We start from the raw sequence: 27,437 nt of genomic DNA, 5'->3' as shown, positions 1-27,437 counted from the left end.
ATAAATGCCAGCCAAATATAGATGATTGTTGGTCGAGTGGTTTCTTTAGTAGGTGACTTTTTATGACTTATTTCATTATTCTGGAGCAGATTAAGATGATGGCAATTTGTCAGTCACTGAACAGCAGACTTATCTTCTTTTTTGGAATAGGTTAAGTACATATGTCAGGATAAATGCCAGCCAAATACAGATGATTGTTGGCTGAGTGGTTAATGTAGTCATCCTCCAATCAACAGGCTGTAGGTTCAAATTCTGTCATGGTATGGATGTTTGTGATTGTCTTTACATGAGAGATGAATTTCATCACCTAGTGTGATACCACCACCACCCCACCTACTGAAGGCCTGAAATGGTTTGAAAAAGTTTCATATTTAGTTTCTTATGCAGGATTTCTGAATTATGAAAAAAATAAGTTTTAAAACAGGGAGAAAAAATCGCTAGCCTACTCTCATGGTACTAAAGTACTTTAGGTTTACAACCTTTTGTAGATTATATAAAAATGTTGACTTGGTAAAGGCCTGGTTGACAGACTGGTTATCATATCTGCTCTCTAACCAATAGATTGTGGGATCAAATCCCACTATGGGCATTAATGTTTGCGAATGTCTTTAGATGGGAAATGAATTTCAAGTGGAGGCCTGAAGTGGCTTGAAAAAGTTCCACATTTGGTCTCTCCAGAACAGGATTTCTGGACTGTGTAAAAAATAAATGAAAAAAAAAAAAAAAAAAATTATTATTACCCCCCCCCCATGAGAGGACGTTCATTGTGGGAGGTTCATTCAACTGACAACATTTTATCATATAGAATCTTAAAATCCTTAACACTCCTTGCATTAACAACACATTCTGGTAATGCATTCCATTCACTAATAATTCTCCATGTAAAAAATCTACTCCTCACACCCTCTCTTCACCACACTTTTACATAACTTTCAGGAATGACTTCTGGTTTTTCCCTTCCTGCCCTCTATTCTTTTTATAATCCCCTCTGGATTAATCTGATAAAACCCTCTCACTAACTTAAATGTCTATCATATCACCTCTCTTCCTCCTATCCATCAAACTCTGCAATCCACAGTTCTTTAACCTCTATCTCTCCAGCATTCCAAAGTCCTGACATTGTCTTAGTCACTCGCCTTGGACCCTCTTCAATGTCTCCACATCATACTGAAAACCAGGTGACCAGATCTGAACACAATAGTCCAAGTGTAGTCTGACCAGTGCCTTATATCCACTTCCTTATCCTTATATGTCAGAGTACTTCTTATCATAGCAGCACTACGATGTGCAGCCTTTGTAGCACTAGCAATATGCTTAATATATATAAAATTTATAAAAAAGAAACAAAAATAAAAATCTTTAATCCACCCACAGTATGAATTTACTATAGGCTTATAGTGCATTCATACTGTGGAATAGAATATAGAATATATTCTGTTTAGTATAATTTACTTTCTAACCAAGTGAAAAAAAAAAACGTTCTGAACTTGAAACATCATTATCATCTGTTGAATGATATTCTTAACCTTCATTATTTTTTCAACTTACCATCCTTCTTCATGGGAGATAAAGCAATAATTGAACAAATATGCAATTAAGAATCCTAGAGTTATTCCAAATTCATTTAGGGAAACTAACATGCCTCGATGTTTCTGAAAGAAAGAATACCCAAACTTTTTTTTTCTTGGTAATCATATTGCTCTTTTCTATATAAATATATTGTAACTTTCATGCAAATCTTGTAATTCAAATTTCAGCTACAATATAGTGAAAAACAAATACAACTTAAAATGTGTTTCTAACAAACTATTTATACAGAGTTAAAGCACATCAGATGGTAAGAAAAAAAGTGGTTGATGGTACACTTGATTGCTGCTAGGAACAATAAGCATGTAATTGTGTTTTATTTAGTTCTTGACAAATTAACTGAATAAGCTGAAGAAACATTTATCTGGTTAGAGAAGAATCTACAAAACCAGTGTCTTAATGGGGAAATAATAAGAGTTCAGAAAATGTGAGTATTTAGGATCCACTATAACATGAATTACCATTCAGAAGACATCTGAAGAATACAGTGGCCAGGGAGACAATACTCAGGAGGCTCACAGTTTAAGTCCGGATCATTCCAGAAATCAAGCTGTAGATTTTGGATGCACAGCAACTGATAGATGTGTAAGTTGGAACCTACAAAAGTATGACAGCAAAAGGCAAGATGCTTCTGCATAGTTCTGTAGAAGACTATTAAGGACCATTCTGCAGGAGACCATCATATTGTGAAAAGCAGACAATCGGATGGATTATAGGACTTCTTAAGACAAATAAAAAAGTCATTTATGTTGAATATTGGAGTTCAAAACCTAAAGACAAACAATATTTCTGAAGATTATAACCATAAATTCAAACGAATCAACTTGTGGTAATTTGCATAACTGGTGATTTCGAGAAGAAAGTTGGGACACATTCAAATTTTCAAATTGAGCAAAGGAGTCACATGGCGGCACTCATTAGTATAAAAGGCAAAAGGCTGTACTCAGTGAATTGTGTTTGAAGGAAGCTCTTTTCATGAAGGAATAAAGTTGCAAACTTGGATGTCTTGTAATGTCTCAAAGACATCATCTGGATTATTTCATGCAATGGAAGAATTAATGGAAAGCTTGAAGAAGGCCACAGAATTACTGATATTGCCAGAGTTTGGAATCTCACATAATATGGTATCCAGACTCTGGACAGTGTTTCAAATCAATAGAATGTGTTCAGGACATTTGCTAAGAGGTCGCCCTCACTCTACCACAAAGCATGAAGACAGATTTTTGCTTAATAACAGCAAAACATAATCAATGCACCATGGCAGGTCAGCTTGTAAGTCAGCTCCATTCAAGCACAGGTATGCAGATATATCAACAAACTGCAGCAAGATATCTGTGACAAGTTGGCCTATATGCCCGAAGACCTGTAGTCTGCATCCTTTTATCCATAGCTCATTGTAGATATATTTTTAGTAGTGTTGTTTCCATAAAAATTGGACAAGACACCAATGTGCTAAAAAGTACTCTTTACAGATGAGAGTCATTTTAGTCTTTCCTTTGATTCTAGATGACACTAGATCTGGCATGAACTGCTTACCACTGCAAGAATGTTCTTGAAAAGGATAGATATGGCAGTGCTAGGATCATGGTGTGGGGACATGCTTAATGGATGCACTGAGCTATAATTGCTGGAAAAAGGGACTATGACTGGTAAATGATATTGCAATGAAGTTCTTCAAAGTCATGTTTGATTGTTAAATGGTGCTATAAGTGAAGAATTCATTTTTATGGATGACAATGGCGTACCACATCATACATGAGCAGTGGAGATACTTTTGGAGACTGAGGATATTAAGTGAATCAAGTGACCAACATGCTCCCAGATCTCAATCTCACAGCACACATTTAGAACACAATAGGGAGACACATTACTGATCAAAATTTCACCCCAGAAAACAAACAAGGCCTTATCCTTACTCTGAAGGAGGAGGAGGAGTGGCCAATTTGCCTCAAGAACTCCTGAATCACTTGGTGCTAAGCATGGTACAATGTTGTAAGAGCTGCATTGCAGTGCAGGCTGCAATGCAGACATATTCCATACTGAAATGTCTTTCCACATAGTTTTCTCTAAGCACTGTACCTTAATTCCTTAACCACATTAGGAAATTTATAACTTTTGCCAAAATCATATTGCAATTTTATTTATTTGAAATTTATAACACATTTTTTGTGTAATATAATTTATTAGTATGCAGGCAATAAATTTATGTCCACATTTGTCTGTATCAAAATTTTTCATATGTAGTTAAAAATGTTGTTTGTTCTTAGCTTTTTGACACCAGTGTACTTTGAGTATATAGAAAAGACCGGGGAATTCTCTAAATATCAAAGTAGGTACAGTAATGAGAAAATGTCGGTGGCATGAAAAATATGTCAGGTCTTTGAAGAAATAAGAAATGAGGCTTCATAAAGAGCTTGAAACAGTACCATCTCCTGAGAATTTATATATAGGTTTGAGCAACCATACACTAATCTTATAGTCTTAAGATAATCCTAAAAGCTGATAGTCAAACACAATAACTTCAAAGCAACTTTGTGGACTTAACCCTATGATTGATATTGACATCATGCATGTATCTAAAATATTTAAAGCATAAGTGTAATGCTCAAATGCTGCTAATCAAGATGAACAAAAGATGGGGTGGTAAGACTGTTAAGGTAGACAGACAGATATTGGTGCACAGTCAATGACTCCCTGAAAGATTCCAGCCATTAATGCTGTTAAACTGGATCTTATAAAAAAAATGGGCCTAGATTTTAGTACATAACAGTATGATTATCAAAACACCAATTCAAGAAGGTATCATCTGGAGACTTCTGTAGTTATTCATAAATAATCAAATTAACAATATTACCACCTGATAGAATTTCATCTGTTTTCTACTAGTTACTCACACATTATGGAATAACTGAATTAAACAAAACCAGAACAAAGTACATCTCATAAGGTAAAAAAATGTTAAATAGATGCTAATGCTAACTAAGCCTTTATTATGGGTATGTTGTTGTTGAACTGGTTTAAATATGAGCCAGAACCTACTTCAATGTTGTTTATGAGACCTTGCTTCTTGTGTGACATCTGATCAACTCTGAGGCTTCTTTAAATTTAAGGAAGCTAATGATGAACTCTGCATTATGATATTTATCTCTTATCTCTAATTTATGTTTTTACAGTCACAGCTGATTTGCAAGCTTTTCTTTTTTGAATGTCCTTAAAATGCTCTTTCTCCTTAGTCGCCTATCTCTCCAACCTAAGGAAAGACCACAGGAATAGATAATTTTGTAAACATGTTTTTTTAAAAAAAAAAAACAATGGATGTAATAGTTTTGGTAATCATAATATATAGGATACTTTATTCAAAGGTGTGAATGCCACTTTTAGGTTGTACTGTTTAAGAAAGAAGTTTGATGTTGTTAAACTGGATCTTATGATAAATTTGAAGAAGACAAAAAATGGACTGAAGGCTAATTTATCTCTTATATTTTTTATATACACTGAAGAATGATGTTAATGGTGTAGTTGTGATCTTCTTGAGCATTGGAGGTTTCTCCCAGGTCTTTCATAAGATTTCAATAACTACTTTGGTAAACAGGCCAGAGAACACATGAAGTTAATAGGTAGTAGATGATGTTATGATAGTGATGAAGTGTGTAGATGAAGGATTAAGTAATCAGTATGGTGTACCCTCATACTGAGTCCTCGGACTCTTTGGTAGTGTCACTTAATAATTTTTGCATTATATCCATTTTTTATGAGAATTTCACTTAAGAAGTTACCCTCTCTTCTTATTTTTTCTCTATAATATATATATATAGCAAAGTCCATTTTCGATGTTCGCTTATAACTCGAGAACAAATTGACTAAATTTGATGTCTTCACCAAAGATAAGATGGTATATGTGCATTTTCATTGATGTACACCTCCAGATTATGGATCAGTGATTAATTTTTTTACCTCCTTCCACGACCCACTTTTCACATATTCAACTAAATGTACTGGCTGAACCATAAAAAATAGGTGCATACTATGTGTGACAAAAATGTAGATCTCGATGAGATTTACAAAAAACTCTACACAGCATATGTCTATCTTCTACATGTGATTTACAATATGCAAAAAATTATAGTGTGTTAAGACATGACAAACTATTCAAGCAAATGAAGTAGCCGATTCATACTAGTAGGTATGAATCGGCTAATATATGGAGAGAAGAGGCTCACCCTGCTCAGGCAAGAAACCGTGGCTTAACGCAAGAGCTGGCATGAGTCAGAAGAATCCTGTTCATAGTATAGATGAAGGATTAAGTAATCAGTATGGTGTACCCTCATACTGAGTCCTCATATTATGGATTGCGCCGTGGTCGAAACATGCTGGTAGTGCCCAAGGCTAACAAAGAAATTTTTCATAAATCATTCGAGAACATAGTGACAAGCAGCTATGATAAACTTCCAAATGAAATGAAATCTATAACCTCAGAATATGCATTCAAAAAAAAATTGAGAGACTACCTCATGGGATTAAACAACGTTGACAATTACTTTAAACGTATAGTATAAGAGATCATTATAACTCATAAATCATACCAATTAAGGTATTGATTTACAAATTGTTTCATTCAATTAGGTATTAATATATCAACATGTACATCATTATAACTGGTAAGGTAGCCCTCATAGATGTGGTCCCTGGACTCTCAGTGATGGTTTGAGCTAATTACTTTTCTAGTAACTAGTATGGCTACGGCCATTGGTTACACATAAATGCATTAACTAACTTACATTATTCTAAAACCAGTAACTTATTTTAACTATGAAACCATTCGAAATATATTATACTCTACTTGCATATATGAGAAAACGTTTTATTAACTATAATAAAAAAGAGTGGCGCTAGCGTCGCCGTAGCACGTGGCGGTGAATTTGAGCTGTGCAGAAGAAAGTGATTTTTAATCGGTGAATAGTCCGTTTTTTTTCCCGTTTTTATACGTTTTTGAGTGCTGAATTGTTTCTCTGAATACGAGTGTACTTCAGTGGTTGTTTTTCGGAAGTTAGTTGCTGTCGCGATATAATATATGTTGGTACCGTCAGAATCGAACGCGTAACGGTGGAAGACAAAACGAAGCTAAGTTACTTTGTATTTAGTTATATTTCATTTTATTTAATTATATTAGTACTTAAATGTTCTGATGTTTGTACTTTTTTCCCCTCTTATTTATTAATTGAATAATTATTAAGGATTACGCTACTCGGCAGTAAGGAATGATGGTGGATTCAGCAGCAGTCGCAAGTGACGTAACGCCAAGTCCTCCGCCATTTAAGAACTCGATTATTAGCAATATCATAAGGGACTTTGTGGCATGCAGTACTTGCGGCATGTATGCTTCTAAGGAATTACATATGTGGTTTGTTAAAGAGAGTGGAGAGCGTATGTGCGCAAAATTCAGGCAGTTGGAGGAAATAACTACATTAGATATATCGATATCCGACTTTGTTGCTCCAGGAACGGAGAATGAATGTAGGAAGACGAGTAGTATGATAGGAGAGAATGAGAAAATAATGGTTGATAGTGTGGAAGGTGTGAGTGACTGTGGAAGTTTAGGAGATGGTTTTGTTTGGGAGAGTGAATTTAGATTAAGAGTGACTGACCTGCAGCGAGAGATAGATGAGTTGAAAGAGGAGGTGGAATGTCTAGTGAATGAGAGCAGAAGTATGAAAGATAAGATTAGGAGAATGGAAGAGATGAATGCAAGGCGAATCAGAGTAGGAGAGAGAGAGAATTTAAGGAGTATGAGTGAGAGGTATGGGGGGTGCTAGAAGAGGAGAGATTGGAAACAGTAGAAGAGAAGGAATGAGAGAGAGGTATGGTAATGCTAGCAGACGAGAGGATGAAAACAGTAGGAGAGACGGAATGAGAGAGAGATATGGAAGTGCTAGAAGAGGAGAGAATGGAAACGGTAGGAGAGATGGAATGAGAGAGAGGTATGGGAATGCTAGAAGACGAGCGGATGGAAACAGTAGTAGGAGAGACAGAATGAGAGAGGGATATGGAAGTGCTAGAAGTGGAGAAAATGGAAACAGTAGGAGAGAAGGAATGAGAGAGATGTATGGGAGTGCTAGAAGAGGAGAGAATGGAAACAGTAGAAGAGAGAGGTATGGGAATGAAAGAAGAGGAGAGAATGGAAACAATAGGAGCGATGGAATGGTAAGAGGTATAATGTATGGTGACTCAATGATCCGTGGTGTTCAGGATAGGATGCGTGAGGAGTGTTTGCCAGGAGGAACAATAGAAAGGGTGGCTATGGCAATTAAGAGAAGTGAAAGGGTGGATGAGATGATTGTGATGGTAGGAACGAATGACTTGAGTGGTAATGTAAGTCGGGCAGCGAGAGATATGAGATTTTTGCTTGAGACTGTACGGAAGAAGACAGAGAGAGGAAAAATAGTGTGCGTGTTGCCTAGGTATGATAATGATGAGCTGAGCAGAAGAGCGGTGATATTGAATGGCATAATAGCGAGAATGTGTGACAAGAGAGGACTGGTATATGTGGATGCTTGGAGTGCGTTTGAGGAAAGAGAGGAGTTGTTTGCGAGAGACCGTTTGCATTTGAATGAGGAAGGACGTAGGCATCTGGAGAGATTGCTGTTCTGAACGAGTCAGTGTGTCCCAGGGAGGATGATAGCAGGGGTGGCCTCTTGTGGGAATGGATACTTGGGAGAAGGGAGACAATGTCAGGTAAGACTGAGCCCAGTGGAGTCTAGAAGGGATAATGCTGGGTATAGAAACAATGGCATTTATATGCTGTATACTAATGCCAGGAGTATCCGGAATAAGGGAGAGGAATTGGTGGCGCAGATAGCATCAGCCTGGCCAAAAATTATTGCGATCACTGAGACGTGGTTGACAGAAGGGGATATAAAAACAGGAATAGAAGTCACTGGGTATAGCATTTTTCGCCAGGATAGGAGGGGAAAGCGTGGTGGTGGGGTGCTGCTTATGATAAGTGATGACCTATGTCCTCTAAGAGTGGAGAATTTGGAAGGTAGTGAGACAAATGATTTTGAGAGCGTATGGTGTGAGGTAGAGGTAGGCAAGACAGGATATTTAGTGGGGTGTTGCTACAGACCCAGGAGCACAGAGGATGGGGACCAGGAGATGTTTAGACAGCTAAGTTTGGCAAGTGCAAGAAGAATGATTGTTATGGGAGATTTTAACTTCAGTAGTATAAATTGGAGAGAGGAAGATGCATGTAACAATAGGGGAATGGAATTTCTAGAATTCTTGAGGGACAAATGTCTTAGGCAACATGTAACAGAGGGAACAAGAGGTTCAAAAATTTTGGATTTGGTTATAGCATCAGAAGAGTTGATAATAACTGAGTTGACGTCTCTCCCACCAGTTGGAGAGAGTGACCATATGGTTTTGACTTGGAAAATGAATAGACATGCAGGAGTATCAAAGAGACGGGAACTTATGTGGAATTATAAGGCAGGTGATTATAATAGTCTTAGACGTCAACTTCGGGAAGTTTCATGGAGGGAGGAATTGGAAGGCCGGGATATCACCAGTGCGTGGGAAATTGTGAAAGAATATTTGTTATCAGCAATGGTAAGTTGTATACCACGAGTGAAGAAGAGGGCGCAATTTGGAGTAAAGTGGATGACAAACAATATTAAACAGGAATTGCATGTGAAAAAGAGGCTATGGAAGAGATATAAGGAGACAGGTGAAGAGATGCATGAGGAATATAAGACACAGGCCAGAAGAGTGACTCGTGTGGTAAGGAAAGCGAAACTGGAATATGAGAGGAGATTGGCCCTAAGATCCAAAGAAAATCCTAGGGAATTTTTTAGCTATGTGGCCAGTAGGAGGAGAAATGACTGTGGAAGAATGATATTGTGGGATAAAAATGGGAATAGAGTGACTGATGCAGAGGACATAGTGGAATTGTTCAATGAACACTTTATTGGAGTATTTCATCCTAGAGGAGTCAGTTTTAATGCTAGAGGGATAGGACTGGTACGAGGTCTGGAGGTACAGGAGGAGAGTGTGTTTCAGATACTGAGTACTCTGGATGTCAGTAAAGCTGTGGGACTGGATGGTATTTCGCCACGAGTTTTGAGAGAATGTGCTAGGGAATTGACAATACCTTTAACGTGGCTTTTCAATGAAAGTCTGGCTTTGGCAAAGGTGCCCAGGGAATGGAAGGAAGGTAAGATAGTGCCATTGCATAAGGGTGGTAACAGACTGGAAGTGTCTAATTATAGGCCAGTCTGTGTGTCATCAGTAGTTGTTAAGATCTTGGAGAAAGTAGTGAGGGACCGTGTACAGCATTGGGCAGATGAGGGTAATGTTATCTGTGAGAATCAACATGGATTTGTGAAAGGACGCTCTTGTTTTAGCAATATGCTAGCCTTTTATAATAAAGTTACAAGAGCATTAGATGAGGGAAAGGCATATACTGCAATTTTCTTAGACTTGGCGAAGGCATTTGACAGGGTGCCACATGATAAGCTGATATTTAAGTTGCAGCACATGGGTCTGGATGTCAGATTGGTCAACTGGATTCAGGATTGGCTGTCTGATAGGTATCAGAGAGTTGTGTATGGTGGAGCAGTTTCCAGGAGGCAGAGGGTTACAAGTGGGGTCCCACAGGGCTCAGTACTAGGACCTATATTGTTTAACCTTTATATCAATGACATAGCCAGTGGATTGCAGGGGGATATTCAGTTGTTTGCGGATGATGCGAAGCTTGGAAGGATTATTAGTAATAGTGCAGATGTGGTAGCCCTGCAAGAGGATTTAAATAAGCTAGATAGATGGGCAAATGAATGGGGGTGTCAGTTTAATGCAGCAAAATGTAAGGTCTTGAGGTTTGGGAAACATCGATGGGATGCTGCATACTCTATGGGAGGAGTTATACTGGAGGAAGTAGGGGAGACAAGAGATCTGGGGTTGATGATTGATAGAAACCTGAAGTTTAGGGGACATATTGCAAAGGTGGTGAAGGTAACACAGAGGATTGCTGCTATTATGAGAAGGACACTGACCTGCAGAGATAAGAGGGTTATCATTCCGTTGTATAAGTCTCTGATCAGACCACACTTGGACTATTGTTCTCAGATTTGGTCCCCAGGATTTGAAGGGGATAAATTAACCGTGGAAAGGATACAAAGACGGATGACAAAGATGGTTTCAGGACTGTACAAGGATAGTTATGAGGATCGGCTGAGAGAATGTGGACTGCAGAGTTTGGTGGATAGAAGAAGGAGAGGTGATATGATTGAGACTTTTAAACTGTTGAGAGGTGGTTACAGGGTTGACACTGGGGAGTTCTTTCGCTTGGTTGATCAGCAGGAAGGAGTGATGACAAGAGGCCATCCCTGGAAGTTACGAAAGGAAACTGTGAGCAAGAGGGTAAGGAGTGGTTTCTTTGTGTGGAGGGTGGTTGAGCCGTGGAATGCATTGCCTGATGGAGTGGTGGGAGTGAGAACGGTCAGTGGGTTTAAGGAGTGGTATGATAAACTTTGTGTTTCTCAGGGGGGGGACTTCCCCTCGATGAGTCTTGACAGACTTTATGTCTTAGAAAGGACCTCCCTCGATGAGTCTTTTGACTCCTTGGAGGCCTGAATAATAATAATAATAATAATAATAATAATATGTGCAGTGAATAGCTTGCTTTACTGTTCTGCAGTTTAACAATATCTGGCCACTAGTTTGCGTTATTATTATTATTATTATTATTATATTAATATCAGTGTTTATTAGCAGTTTTTATTATTATATTTTTAGTAGGTATTTTATTTATATAAAATAAAATTATATAAAAACTTATTAGGAGGCTTTTTTTTTTTTCCCAATATGCCACGACGAAGAACAAGTTCTATAAGTCACTTGACTCCTGTGGCAAGGCATATGAGACTAAATAGACAGAGTGAAATTACTGAAGTTTTCTGGAATAATACAGAATGGTCTGCTTTTTTCTTACAATTGTAATATAAGCTATTCCACTGATTCAACAGTTGTGATCAGTACTATGATTGTAGTATGTCAGCAGTGTAAAGCACTTACAGGGTGTTCGGGATAAATTTGACAGTTTCGTAAGGAAAAAGAAAATCTTCTTTGTATCTATTAAATTTAATGAATTGACAAAAAAACATTACAGGCAGAGTTAATTACAATACTATCAACAAGATTTACTCAAAATAACCACCATTAGCATCGATCACAGCTTCAATTCTGCTTCGGAACCTCGAACAAGCTGATGCTACAGTCTCCCTGGGAAGGGCCGCAAAAACTGTTTTAATTTTATCCATTAACTGGGCTTTTGTATTACTGGAAGTGCGATTGGTGTCTTTTTCAACTGCGCCCCATACAAAATAATCCATGGGGTTAAGGTCTGGGGAGTTTGGAGGCCAAACATTTGGACTGGTGAAGTCGTAGAAATTTTCAGACAACCATTTTTGACTTTTCCCAGAGGTGTGGCAAGGGGCCGAATCCTGCTGCCATACATACGGCCTACCATTGGCTACCCTTGTTATCCAGGGCTTGACTACAGTTAGCAACTCCACGAACAAAGCCCGAATTCCAATGCCAGGGTTCTTCAACACCTGTTCCTGCAGATTTGCGAGGAATTCTGCTGTACGAACGCAATCAGATCGTCTGCTAGGGATCTTTCTTCTTGCTACATCCTCGTAGTCACCATTGCAAGTCTCTAGTTCATGCCTGATTGTTTTTACTGTATTCAGGGAGCATTGGGCAGCAGTCGTAATATCCTTATTTTGATGGCGGGCACGAATCATCATGATACAAGTTATTCTCTTCCATGATTCAGGTGGGTTCCAGCTATCCATCCTTTCTGACATCTTGTATATGAATGAAGAAGGGTCCAAACTTTTAAATGAAGAGAAGTGTGTGTTAATACATGTAACTTACGGAAAAATATAATTAATTATAAATATGTCAAATTTATCCCGAACACCCTGTAAATACAGACACGAATCTCCCAGAATGTGTTGTTTGAATGGAAAGGTGAAACTAAATCAATTCATTGAAATCTCATCAATTTATTGAAACTATTCAAGTTTACAATTCTGCATTTCGGGTTCATGGGGTTCCTGCCTACTTTCAAAGTGCAAGGTCAAGTGTACCATTTGGCTGGAAGTTTGTTGCCAGTCAAACCAAATTATCATAAATTTTTACAAATAATTTATTTCATTTTAAACCTACATAAACAAGTAGCTTTCTGCTGTAACAGATCACAGCGTTGAACTCAGAAACTGTATTTGATTTACAAGGAATGTTGCATCAGCATAATATATATATATATATATATATATATATACAAACTTTAAAATCAGCTATAGAGAATGCTAATAACAATGTGCAAGAAGTAAGACTGGCCATATCGACAGGATATCACGCAGACAAATTCAATGCACCCACAACTAATGAAGTAGTGATTGTCATTACTGGGCAAGAATTTAATTGCAGAGACATAATCTTACATGGTGATGAGGACAGACTGAAACGGATATGCAAGATGCATAGAGTCTATGATGCACTCCAATATCCACTTTTATTTTGCAGAGGAGAGGATGGATATTGCATTGATTTACCACAAATGAATCCAATGATATACTCATCAATCAATACTGGATTGACATATGCTAAATTGAGTCCAAGCATCTCAAATACGCTCGTTTAAACCAAAGTAAACTTCACACAGAAAATTATATACATCTCTACAATACATTGTGCACTGATAAAAATGCTTTAAACACTGGCCAAATACAAATATTGCCTTCTTTCGTGGGAAATCTCTGTTATTTCAAAGAAAAGACTTGGGATGCAATGGTCTATATTAGCACTGACCTTTTCATTACCTTTATGTGCAAGTAATTGGCCAAATATTTTGGAAAGTTTGCTACCCGGTAATAAGACTTATGACAGACACAACATCATCATTACAAATGTTTTTCATGGAAAGCTGAAGAAATTGATGAATCTCATCACAAAGCACAAGATTTTTGGAGCATGGAGATGGTATACGTATTCAGCAGAATGGCTAAAGGGGGATTGCCACAAGCTTGAATATTGATTTGGCCTGAAGATAAAATGTATGATAAAAGTAATGAAATCTATTCCATTATAAGTGCTGAGATACTGTCTCCTCAATGCGATGGTATCTCAGCACTCCATCATCCCAGCATATTCATCTTCCTCCTGATGTACAATCTGTTGATTTGTTCTATCCTGTTTCACAGATAGTGATAATATAAATAAAAAGTAAAACATCTACATTCAGGCAGATACAAACAAAATTTTTGACAAGCATCAGACAGAAGATTAATCATATTTTAACATTTAGGTTTTTAATCCAATTGATTGCTTCTGGGGATAGGTCAAAGATATCCTTAAAGTCACCTGGATATGCCCTTAGCTCACATTCCTGTACTATTTGGTGAATGGTTTGGATCTCGGTTCCACAGGGATAGTGGGGATTTGGTATCTTACCCCACTTTGAAAGTAAGTCTCCACATACACTATGGCCTGTACAAATCCTGTTAGCCGTCGTCCATATATTCCTGGCTCCACTATTCTGAGTGCATTACTTTCCATGAAGTATATTCTTTGACCATTTTTGAGATGAACTATGGATGGTGCTCATGAATATCAAAAGATAAAATCTGCCAAATGGCTGCAGACATACTGATGTATCACCCAGTTTGGTATAAATCTATTTTACTACATTCATTTTGTAAACAAAACATAGCTTGGTCTAAGCCCTTGTTAACATACTTGCATACATATTTGATGGATTTCATGAAACTGCAAATTTCAACATTTATGTGTGCATTAAAGGTTCGTAATAAAACCGGATTATAAGGCACTATATGGCGATTATCAGTTTCAAAAGTTCCTTAGCTATTATGTATAGTAGGAATTCGGTCACCATCTGAAGGAGCACATCGACAATATCATGGATATCCATCCTCACCTATTTCAGTTTCATTGATAAATGATTTTAAATGAGGTTGAAGATGTGGTTGCAGCAGCACAAGGTGATGGAATGCATAAAGGTGAGGATGAGACAGGTAAGAATAGAAATCACAGTCAGGATCAGGGAAATGGAAGTGGTCAAACCAAAGAGAGAGGTGTAGTAGAGCAGCTAGGATAGAGAATGTTGGTGCTGGTAGGATGGCCTCAAACAGTGATTGTTATGTTTAAGCACAAATGTAAGGAGTATTCAAAACAAGAGAGCTGAGTTTGTGGCATTAATTGAGATGGTATGCCCAAAAGTAATTGGAATAAGTGAAACTTGGTTGTCTGAGGAGGATGTGATGTCGGGAATAGAATTAGAGGGATATATAATTTTCCGGAAGGATAGAGATGTGAAAAGAGGGGGAGGGTGCTGTTAATGATTGCAGAGGAATTGTGTCTGCAAAGTGTGGAAGCTGATGGTGCATACACAGATTTTGAATCTGTGTGGTGCAAAGTTGAAATAAACAGGCTAGTATATCTGATAGGATGCTGTTATAGTGGAATGCAGAGAATACTGATTGTGAAATGTTTAGGCAAATTAGTTGGGCATGTAAAAAGAAGATGACCCTGATGGGAGACTTTAATTACAGGAATATAGACTGGAAGGAGGAGATAGTGTATGGGAACAAGGAGAGCGAGTTTGTGGAATTTCTGAGAGATATGTATCTTAAGCAGCATGTGATAGAAGCAACTAAAAGCTTTATGTTTTGGATTTGGTGATAGCTATTATGTATAGTAGGAATTTGTTGTTAATGAGGTGTTGACACTGCTGCCAGTTGGTGAGAGTGATCATGAGGTACTTGTTTGGGAAGTGATGAAACAAGAAAAGGTCACTGCCAAAAATGGATACATGTGGAAGTATAAAGCAGGTGATTATAGGAAGATCTGTAGTCAGAATCAGTACATTGGGTAGATGAGCTGAGTAGAAAAGATGTTGAAAATGCATGGAAACTCATAAGGCAGTATCTGACAAAGGCAATGTACGACTGCATACTGAAGGTTAAGCGAGTAAATAGGGTGGGAGTGAAATGGATGAACAGCGAAATCAAGCAAGCTGTGCTGGAAAATAAAATGTTATGGAGGAGGTACAAGACAGTTAGTGGTGATCAGATCCATGAAGAGTATAATGTGCAGGCTAGGAAAGTGACAAGCATAGTAAAGAATGAAAAGGTGCAGTATGAGAGGAGATTGGCTGGTCAGGCCAAGGTTAATTCGAGGGAATTTTTCCACTACATGGCAAGCAAGAGGAAGAATAATTATGGCAGACTAACATTGGTGGATAGTCATGGCAGCAGACTAACAGCTGCAAAAGATATAGTGGAATTATTGAACAAGAACTTTATCAGTGTATATCATACTGTATAAATTATCTGGTACAATATATAGAAGAGAGGCAAGTATTAGGAGAATTGGAAGTGAAAGAAACAGAGGTGTATCAGATGTTGGTTGGGTTAGATGTGAATAAGGCTGTAGGAATGGATGACATATCACCATATATTCTTAAGTAGATGGTAGAACTACAAGAAGATGTATCCATCTTGCAGTGGGTAGGGTTCCTAAGGAGTGGAAAGAGGGCAAAATAGTATCACTCCACAAGCATGGTTCTAAGACAGAAGTCTCCAACTATAGGCAGTCTGTATAACTGCAGTTGTGGTCAAGGTGTTGGAGAGATTGATAAGGAATAGAATACAGAATTAGGTTGATGGACATGGCATTCTTTATGAAGGTCAGCATGAATTTGTAATGGGTAGATCCTGTTTCAGTAATTTACTTGCATGTTATGATAAGGTGACAAGTGTGTTAGATAAGAGAGAATGATATACAGTTATATTCTTAGACTTTGCAAAAGCACATTTGATAGATTACCACATAAATTGGTGTACAAGCTGCAGAGGATGGGAATAGCAGTATATTGGTTAGATGGATCAGAGATTGGCTCTCTGAAAGATACCAGTAGGTTGTGTATCATGGAGCAGCGTCTCAAAAAAGAAAGTAACCAGTGGTGTGCCCCAGGGTTCTGTTCTTGGGCCCCTGCTGTTTAACTTGTTTGTAAATGATATATCATGTGGGCTGACTGTGGATCTTCAGTTATTTACTGATGATGCAAAATTGTGAAGAATTATAAGTAGCACTGATGATGCCGAATCCCTTCAGTAAGATTTAAATAGACTTTTTACTTGGACAAAAGAGTGGGGTTGTAGTTTTAATATTAATAAGTGCAAGGTGTGGAATTTTGGAGTGCAGAAATATAAGGCTGTGTACTATATTGATGATGCTGTACTGCAGAAAGTGGATGAGATTAAAGATTTGGAAGTGATGGTTGGCAGTAAACTGAAGTTTAGAGGGCATATTGCTAGGGTTGCAAAGGTTGCACATTGTAGTGCTGCTATGATAAGAAGTACTCTAATATGCAAGGATAAGGAAGTGGTCAGACCACAGTTGGCCTATCGCGCTCAGAACTGGTCACCTTGTTTTCAATGTGATGTGGAGACAATGGAGAGGGTCTAGAGACAAGTGACTAAGAAAATATCAGGAGTTGGGAATGCTGGCTAGAGAGAGGTTGAAGAGATGTGGATTGCAGAGTTTGGTGGATAGGAGGAAGAGAGGTGATATGACAGAGACGTTTAAGTTAGTGAGAGGAGGGAGAGGATTTTATCAGATTAATTCAGAGGGGATTATAAAAAAGAGTAGACGGTGAAAGGAGAAGAACCAGAGGTCATTTCTGAAAGTTATGTAAAAGTGTGGTGAAGGAGGGTGTGAGGAGTAGATTTTTTACATGGAGAATTGTCAGCAAATGGAATGCATTACCAGAATGTTTTGTTAATGCAAGGAGTGTTAAGGACTTTAAGATTCTATATGTTAAATATGTTGTCAGTTGAATGAACTTCCCACGATGAGTCTGTCAACTCCATGGAAGGTGTAATAATAATAATAATAATAGTCAATTCTTGTAGTTTGGCATGCACACAACAAAAACATCTAACATATTGGAGGAGGGGGGGAAGGAAGTTCAATATTTTAATTCTAGGTTCTAAAATACAGAGAATCTGTTTTGTATGATCATTTTGTCTTAATGAGTTAAGTTCAATGGTTTGTTCATAGGTAAGTAACAGACAGGGTAAAATGTTATAAGATGAATCTTAATGTTATAAGATGAAAAACACAGACAGGGTAAAAACAAACAAATGCAAACAAATTTCTCCTGTCTGCTTTCTGTAATGCTTTATTGTGCAAAGAATCTTCACATCTTAAATGGATTTTGAACTCAGGGCTTGTCAAACCAGGAGACATTGTCATTGTCAACTGAGCTCTGGAGACTATTTTGATGCTAATTTTGCAATTTCTAATTACAAACTTCTTGCTGATCAGTGTCACTTCTACGTAATAGGTAGAAAAAAAATTAACTACAGCAAACAACTGTTACAGCTTATAAATGAAGCAGCTTGGATAATAGATTATGCCAAAGAAAATACAACTATGAGGCAAGCATACTGTCTGCAAATTGCAGGTATTCCCTGTCTGGTTTGCATGTTATAATATGAACTTCCCAACTAAAGTGCTGCCACAATGAAAGTATGCTGTGGAAGCACTCAACTCGACAAAGATAACCATTTTTTTTTTTTTTAAATGTGAATTCTATCCATAAAAATTCAAAAACTGAAATATTATGGGGGAAAGAGGAATTATAATTGCAAAAAATAATTACAATAATTAGAGCATAAGAAGAATATAGAAGGCCTCAATAAAAGAGGAGAAGAAAAGAAAAAAGTGTAGAAGGGCAAAACAGGAGGAGGGAAAAGAGGAGGCAAAATTTAAAGAAAAGGAAAGTCTTAACTCACTCTCGTTCAAAATTCCCACCACTTTCCAAGTCAGTGCTTAACAAAAGATGAATCAATGCAGTAAAAAAAAAACTCAGTATATCGCAGGTGGCTTGTAACAAGAGTGCCAGCAAATCTGAATCTCACTTTGAAAGGACTAACAGCAGAAACCTACCTCCTATCCAAATGGCAGTCATGCTTACTCATCCCTTCTAAAGGCCACTGGACGTTTCTCACCTGTGCTTTTGCCCTTCCCTCTCATCCAGATGGTGCTTTACAGAATCTAAAGGCAAAGCTGACCTCCTGGCATCATTCTTTTCCTCTACATATGACTAAGGCAAATCTTTTGGCAAAAAAAAGTCATCAGAAAATGTTAAATAACCTAGATAATCAAAAATCTTCTAATCATGATAGTCCACCACAGCTGCACTCAATACTTGTGCTCCAGAACTAACACCTAACCAATATCATCACTACACTTTTTTTTTTATACTCATCCCAATGCATGGAAGGAAGCATACATCCAACCTATTCCAAAAAAGGAAAAATGGAAGTCCACTATCAAATTACTGACCTACTACCCCACCTATCTCCAAAATAAAGAAAATCATTATAAACAATCAACTTCTTCACTATCCAGAGGCCCATCAGTTAATTAATGGCTGCCAGTATAGCTTCCACAACTAGATCATAGCAGATCTTAACCAAATCACCCACCACTGAATAAGTGCAACCGAAAGAAACATACCATTGTTCTTGACTTTTCCAGAGCATTTGATTATGTCTAGCATTGAAGAAAAAAAAATTAAGCCAGTTAAAAGGACTTTATAAGGTTGAAATTAAGAATCAAATCAGACACCTGACAAATAACAAAAAAAACTGGATCAGAAACTAGTAATGAAATCTTAACTCTTTTGGTGTATTATGCTCAAAATACCCGAAGATGATTAAGTAAGCTCCCATTTGATGATCTGTCTCACAAACAGACTGCCAGTTTTCTTTTTGACTTCATATATATTGTATGATATTGAATGTAACTATCCACAAAATGTGTAGCTAATGATAAGGTGGCATAGGGCTTCAAAAGGTACTGTTTACCTACTCTTTGTTCTGGAAATTAGTATTTATCTCCAAATAACTAAATAAAATTCAGTTTTGATGATTTAGAGAATGCCAAATTTAGAATCATCTGCTTTTGACCCCCTATGGCTCAAGGTTTCCTTGCTCCAATTAAAAACATCATCTGTAGTATTTACTGGTCTCCAAACACTGGAAACCACTTGGACCTCCTCTTACCCTACCTCTCCGTGAAGATTTACCATCTTCAATCTAGCTATCTAAACAGTCGTAGGTGACCTGAATGTCCACAACTCCAACTGACTCTTCTTCTCCAACACTACTGATCAAGCAGTTTTGATGCAGAAGTCTTTGCTATAAGCAATGATCTAATACAAATCATACAAATCTACTTATCTGAATTCCCGATAATCCCCTTGACTTTCTTATTCACCCGCCCCCTTTTTAACTAGGTCTTCTTCCAAATAAACTGTAGAGGTCACCTCTCCTCTCAATAATCCAGACCACAAACTTGTGCAAGTTTCCAGTCTCCCAGAATGTCACTCCTTTGAACACACCCAACTTTGTGCCCTTTGACACTACAAAAGGTATACGGAATGGGATGATCTCCAGAGCTACTACTTTTCCTTTCCACATCATGACTACTGCTTCTGCACTTCTGACTTAGATATCTGCACTGAGCAAATGACAGAAATCATCCATGAAGCATGATTTCTGTAATTGGTGGCATTCCACTCAAAATTCCCATTCATTTTCCAAGCCCTGGTTTAACAGAAGATGCATGAAAGCATTCAGCTTTTGAAGGAAAAAAACTCAGCTTACTGCAGATGGCTTGTATCAAGAATCCCCAGCTTCATACCAGCCTATGTTGATGCATGCAATCGATGTAAAAGAATTATCGGCAATTCCAATTCCAACTTTATTCAAGACTAATAGGAGAAAACACGCCTCTTGTCCAAATGCAAGCCATGCCTTCTGGTCCCTTGCAAAAGCCATCAGACACAAATTCTGTTCACCTGTGATTCCACCCTGCTTTCTTATCCAGATGACAACACTGATACAGCAAAGATAAAGTTGACCTAGCATCACTCTTTTCCTCTAACTTCTGTACAGATGATGAAGGCAGGTCACCTCCTTCCATTCTAGCAACGAGCACCGTATGCCTCCCGTAGTCTTTCATAAAAAAGACTTAAGAACAAGAATATTATAACACTAATGGGTTTGAGAGTATATGGTGTGAGATAGATGTTTATACTATTTTTATTATTACTGCACCCTCCATGGAGTCAGCAGACTCATCATGGGATGAGTCATTAAACTGACAACATATAAGATTCTTTATTTAACTTTAAGATTCTATATTTAACATATAGAATCTTAAAGTCCTCAACACTCCTTGCATTAACAACACATTCTGGTAATGCATTCCATTGACTGACAATTTCTCCATGTAAAAAATCTACTCTTCACACTCCCCCACCGCTTCACCACACTCTTACATAACTTCTAGGGATGGCTTCTGGTTCCCCCCCACACACCCACCCACCTTCTACTCTTGAATACGACAAGATATTTAGTGTAATATTGCTACGGACCAGAGAATACAGATGGTGATGAGTAGGAGATGTTTAGGAAAATTAATTCTCTAATTAGAAATCCAAAAAAACTGAATTTTTGGATTTCTGGAGGGAGAACTGTCTTAGGTAGCATGTGATGGAGGGAATACAAGGATCAAGAGTTTTGGATTTGCTCATAGCATCTGATAATCTGATTGTGACTGAAATGGCAAATTTCCCATTGGTTTCCCATTGGTGAGAGTGACCATGTAGTTTTGACTTGGAGGATGAACAGGTATGTAGAAGTATTTGAATTTGTTTAATTATAAAGCAGGCAACTATCATAGACTTAGAAAACCAAAGAATTTGAAGAAAGAGGGGGTCAATAGTACATGGGAGATAATTAAGAAAAAAACTGCTGACAACATTGACAAATTGTATATCTTGAGTGAAGATGATAAAGCAATTTAGAGTCAAATGGATGACAAAAGGAATAAAAGAGAAATTGCAGAAGAAAAAGGATTATGGAGGTTTCTCTCCTTATAATACTATTCACTAAGAAAGTGAGTAGAAGGAGTTCCAACCTCCTTCAACTATAATTATACAATCTGCGAAAGTTCTGGCAGAAAATGGGACATTTATGGGGAAAAAAAGTTATAAATTGTTTATAGAAAATTATAAATATATATTAAAAACTTGTCTATACTGGTTCAGTTAACATAAACATGTCAGTTCACGCTTCATGCATGCAAAACAGATGAAAACAGCAACTCATAAGAAATGACAATGCTCAATTGAATTACTTCACACAATAACCAATCACAGCCACTAACAACTTCTGGGCACTATTGTCTCAGTGCAAACCCTGCCTCACCTTCTGAACTGTTTAAAACTACTGGAACACCCAGAATTTGACATGCTGCACATCTGTTTAAAGGGCTCTAAGGCGTCCGTATTTGTTACAGCACACTAGGGCTATAACACGAATGTGACACAATGTTTATGCATCGAAATGTCTCCTCTTCATGAGCATTAGTATATTGTGTTTAATTTTACTAATCATGAGAAGCCAGCAAACAATTAGGAAAGTCTTTAACAGGAATAAATACAAAAATATAATATCGGTGAAATTCCTATTCTGTGGGTGTGCATTGCACACCCTGAATATATACCCTTTATAAACACACACACACACACACATACACACACACACACACACACACACACATATATAAAATCAAAATTCAATTTACACTAATAAACACACAAAAAAAAAACAATGCTAAATAACAAGGGTGACAACATATATAGAAAACATTGTTTTTTTTTGTTTTCATTTATTTAAAGTGTTCCAATATAACCTCAAAGTAGGCACTTACTGGTGGAGATATTTCTGAGATGTATGTACATTCTGTTGTAACTGATAGAGATACTGCAAATCCTACAACTAAACGACCAATAACAAGCATGGCAAGATTGGCACTGAGGCACAGGAGCAAAGCTCCAGCAATAAACAAGAGACTAGTTACCATAATCGCTGCTTTTCTTCCCCACCAGTCTACAAGAGTTCCTAAAAATTAAAATATACTACTGTATAATAAATTCCATAATGAAATTTAATTTATAGACTTTAGCATCCATTTAGAAACTAACAAAAAATAATTTAAACTTCATACTAGTGGAAGAGATTTCCTAAAAAAATTTCTCTCTCACACACGAGGCTTTTCCAAAAAGTAAGGTAACAGATTTTTTTTCCTCTTAATAATGGTGAAAGGGAATGAGATAAAACAAAGTGGACATATAGACCTGTTAATAATGTTCAAAAAGACTCCTATTGCAGTGTGGTGCTACTGTCTCTTCACAGCTAATTCCAGTTGCTACCATGCAAGTGTGGTCCAAAATAAGTGTCCGTGAAGTTATTCATTTGTTGCAAGCAGAAGGAGTTTCACCAAGTGACATTCACAGTAAACTAGTTGCTGTGTATGGAGAAAAGGTGATGTCAAAGAAGCAGGTATGTTTTTGGTGCAACGAATTTAAGCAAGCCAGTGACAATGAAGATAAGATCAATATCGGGCAGGTAGACTTTCAGTGAGCAAGACAGAAGACAACATTTTGTGCAAGGGCATCATTCTTGAACCAGCAGGTGAAACTGCACGAAATTGCACAAGTGGTGAACTTGAGTCAGTCCACAGTTTATTTACGAGATTGTTCATGATGTCTTCGGCTTTCAAAAGGTGTGCTCCCACTGGATGCCCCAACAAATTGTCAGAGGAGTGGAAGGCAACATACATGGGGATTCAATACAGAGACAAATGTGAGAATTTTCTCACTTGCAGTTGCAGGAGACTAAACGTGGGTTCATCACTTTACCCCGGAGAGCAAACAAGACTTCATGACCTGGAAACATCCACAATCTCCTGTGTGCATAAAATTCAAAACTGTTCCCACTATCTGAAAAGTCATGGCCAGTGTTCTGGAATCATCAAGTCATTCTCTGTTGGTGGACTTCTTACTGAAGGGAGGAACAATCAATATAGAACTTTACAATGTTGGACAAACTGAAAGTCAACATTTGATGCAAATAACCACGACTCCTGACAAGCAGCAGGATTTTGGGCATGATAATGCTACTTCACACAGGAAAACTCTGCTCCATTCCCCCTCCTACAGCCCAGACTTAGCAACTTTAGATTTCCATTTGTTTGGTCCTTTAAGAAACACCTTTCTAGAAGGCATTTCACTATGGATGAGGAAGTTTATCAGGCAGTGCAATGTTGGTTACTGGGTGTGAGCATGGATTTCTGATATCGATAAACTGATCTATCGTTGGGACAAGTGTATCAATAAATTTGGAGATTTTGTGGAGAAGTAGTGCTGTTCACTTATTTTTTGGTGTATAATTTCATATATATATATATATATATATATTCATTTTTTATATAAACTGACTAAAAATCCGAGAATTATAACAAATTGAGATTTATTGGATACGCAACATGTTTCGTCGGGATCGACTTCATCAGGCATTAAGAACATAGAAAGCTATTAAAAGACACTGAAAAAAACATTGAGACACTCTAAAGCTATAAAATTATAAAGCTATAAATTCGACTGTAAATTACAGTTATTATGAACTTGAGCTATAGTCCATGTTAAAGTTCTATTGTTGTACACCTGTGCGTGTGTGGATCCACGAGATCACCAGTATCCAGAAAAAAAAAAAGAACTACAACATCTTAAATGGACTTTTAAAAGCAATGGCTACTCTTAAAAAAGTATTAACAAACAATTATTCCACCATCAACGTAGCAACGTAGAGACACAGGACGACTCCAAAGGTTATATCTCCTTGCCATATATCAGCACACTATCCAAAAAACTGAGTAGAATCTTAAAGAAGTTTAACATACAAAAGTGCTTCTTGACTCTTCCAAAAATAAGATCAAGTTTCAGCAGTTACAAACAATCTCACAACCTTCTACAATTCCCAGGTGTATACAAAATCACATGTGAGTGCAGAAAACCTTACTATGGCCAAACGGAGAAATCTATCCTCCTACGTCTCGAGGAACACCAGAGAGACATTGCTTACAAGAGAACCAGGGCTACTGCCCTATCAGGCCATGCCCTGTTTTCAATAAACACAAATAACGAAAGCTGCCAACATGAAGTAAATTGGACAACAACTTCAAACCTGCACATTTGCCACGATGAGGTAGAACACCACATTGTCAAGTCAAAAGAAATTACCTTGGACCCTCTTCATATGAACAATAATCTCAGCTATAATTTGCCTGACTCTTTCAGCTCTACGAACTGGATCCACACACACACAGGTGTACAACAATAGAACTTTAACATGGACTATACCTCAAGTTCATAATAACTGTAATTTACAGTCGAATTTATAGCTTTAGAGTGTCTCAATGTTTTTTTCAGTGTCTTTTAATAGCTTTCTATGTTCTTAATGCCTGATGAAGTCGATCCCAATGAAACATGTTATGTTACGTATCCAATAAATCTCAATTTGTTATAATTCTTGGATTTTTAGTCAGTTTATATAAAAAATGAACATATCCCAACTCTGAGTTAATATTAGTAGTCATATATATATGTAGAAAGTATTTTACCTTGAGTATAATAAATGTTAAAGATGCCAAGCTATTTTAAACTTGGTTTCTCCATTCCCCAAGTAAGCAAACAGACAAATAAGTCAAGTTTGCACCTGCACGTATTGCAAGTCTAGCTGACCCTCAAAGTAGTGCAAGTCAAGGCAACTCATGGTAAAGGTAGAATAAGCTCTGATCACTATTCTTAATATTTACCCTTAATGCACAGCTCATCTCCTTGAGGAGATGTATGATGCTATGTATCAAAGCCAAGGGGCCACTATCCAGACCGGTTTTGACCTTTATTGAGGTCTCATCAGTGGGAGCCAGGCTAGAAATACCAAGATTTTAGTCTCTCTCTTTTGGGTTGCTGTTCAGTAGATTTGAATACATCAAAATCTAGCAGAAAGAGGCCCTAAATTTTTCCAAAGTGCTCATAAAGATTATTGACTTACAATCTCCCACATTTCAGCAATGTTGTCTATAGTACCTCTGATGGTATAATTCTTCTAGAATTCTTTTAAGGTCAGCTTTCCTCTGATCTTAAAAGTGGATCAGGATCGATGATATTCTGATCCACTCGCTGAATTAATGAGGTGAAATTTGAGGAAAAAATTTCTCTTTCATATATACTGCAAAATACTCTAAGAAAAACAAGCTGATGTACTATCGATAAATAGAAGAGTCTTATATATATATATTTTTTTTTTCTTTTTTTTTTAAAAAAAGAGAACTTTATAAACTCAAGCTCATCCAGAACAGGCTTTTACAAACATCCATGGCTACAGTAGTACCCACAACCTGTTGGTTGGAGAGTAGGCATGCTAGCCACTTGGCCAACCATGTCCATGTATGTGGTTGGCTGAGCGGATAGCATTATTTGCCAAGTTCTTAGCCTGAAGATATTGTTCTACTGTTGAAGTATGATAATTCACAAATCAATCTTGAAATTTTCACATGTCAGTCACACTTGATTATTCTTTAAAATAACTGGGAATCCAGACTTAATCACACATTGCATTCTTCAATGTGCTCAGGTTCTCCAACTGATAGAGCAGCAGCTTCATTTTGAAGTCTTCCAAAGTATTCAATCCCAATATCAATATTAGTTAGCTGTTTGATCTTTAGCTGCTTTCTTTCCTAGCAGTTCCTGTTCTTCTGGACATCTGTTTCCAGTTGAGGCCTTCCCAAATGTTCACCTTTTGTCAAAGTTGAACATTCAGTAAAGTGAATAATCTTGGATTAGTTCTTCAAAATTTTCCATAAATTTGTTAGCTGCAGCTTTATTTGCTGATGCTGCAAATAATGCAGCTGATGCAGCCTCTCCATCTTTCTAATTGGTTTGGTCAAAGTTCCATTTTTACAATGCTTGCACTACTCATAACTTGCTTTACATTCAATTAAATGATATGTACAACTTGTATCTTCTTTTTCAGATCAGAAAATATGGTTCCATGCCTTCTCACAAATAATTTCTACTGACACATTATCTTTTTCATGTCTGTCTGTGAAGCATTTGTTTCTTTTCAAGAAGCAGTAAAATTTCCTCTCTTACAATAATTTCTGCATATATTGCATATATGCAAAAAATGCCCTTTCTAGGATGCAAAGAATCTTTATAAGGGCATCTTTATAAAAGTTTATAAGGTAAATAAGCCAGTCTCAAATGCAGGTGGCAGTGTTTTCCTTCTGGAAAGTGATTTTTTCAAATTAATGGGATATTAAATCCCACATTATTTCAATGCCGAATAAGAAACTCAAAGATAGGAATCAAAGAGTTTCATGCCGAATATAGCAAACTATAAAAGTTTCGGCAGATTGTAGCATAAGCTAAAGCACTTAGTCAGCACTAGGACAAATCATAGCAAAGGTGGGTAAAGTTTTGATCACTATTCTTAGTATTTCCCATAATGTAAAACACATCTCCTAGGAGACGTTTGATGTTATACATTATGGTGGGAGGTCACCACCCAGACGGTTTCGACCTTTATTGAGGTCTCATCAGTGAGTAGGTAGACCTAATTAATACAGAGGATGATCAGTTAATGAACATAATCCATTCAAAGATGATGTTTGCTACCCGAATTATTCATTAACCAATCATCGATTTACCATAGATTTTTAGGGAATTTGATTAATTTGTTCTGGAGACCCAAAAAAATAAATAAAAAATTATATAATTTCTTACTACATTTATTTATAATAATAATAATACATACATACACAGTCTTGCATTTTCATCAGTCATG

The 27,437-nt window shown here is 37.2% G+C and overlaps 1 protein-coding gene across 6 annotated transcripts in view; it reads right to left on the bottom strand.

Moving 5' to 3' along the window:
• The window catches only part of LOC150095243 (solute carrier family 2, facilitated glucose transporter member 10-like), a 208,886-nt gene that overhangs the window by 96,996 nt on the left and 84,453 nt on the right, over window positions 1–27,437 (bottom strand). For all 6 annotated transcript variants that reach the window (XM_090409703.1, XM_090409705.1, XM_090409702.1 and 3 more), the window contains exons 5-6: window positions 22,459–22,649; window positions 1,549–1,652 (exon numbers count right to left, since the gene is read on the bottom strand). In XM_090409703.1, coding sequence (XP_090265829.1) covers window positions 1,549–1,652; window positions 22,459–22,649 — 295 coding nt within the window. The remainder of the gene's footprint in view (window positions 1–1,548; window positions 1,653–22,458; window positions 22,650–27,437) is intronic.

The sequence above is a fragment of the Typopeltis vanoorti genome, chromosome 20 (assembly GCF_054136105.1).
Source record: "Typopeltis vanoorti isolate ZY-2024b chromosome 20, IOZ_Tvanoo_1.0, whole genome shotgun sequence".
NCBI classification, from domain to species: domain Eukaryota; kingdom Metazoa; phylum Arthropoda; class Arachnida; order Uropygi; family Thelyphonidae; genus Typopeltis; species Typopeltis vanoorti.
This window is presented reverse-complemented; position numbering and strand designations above follow the sequence as displayed.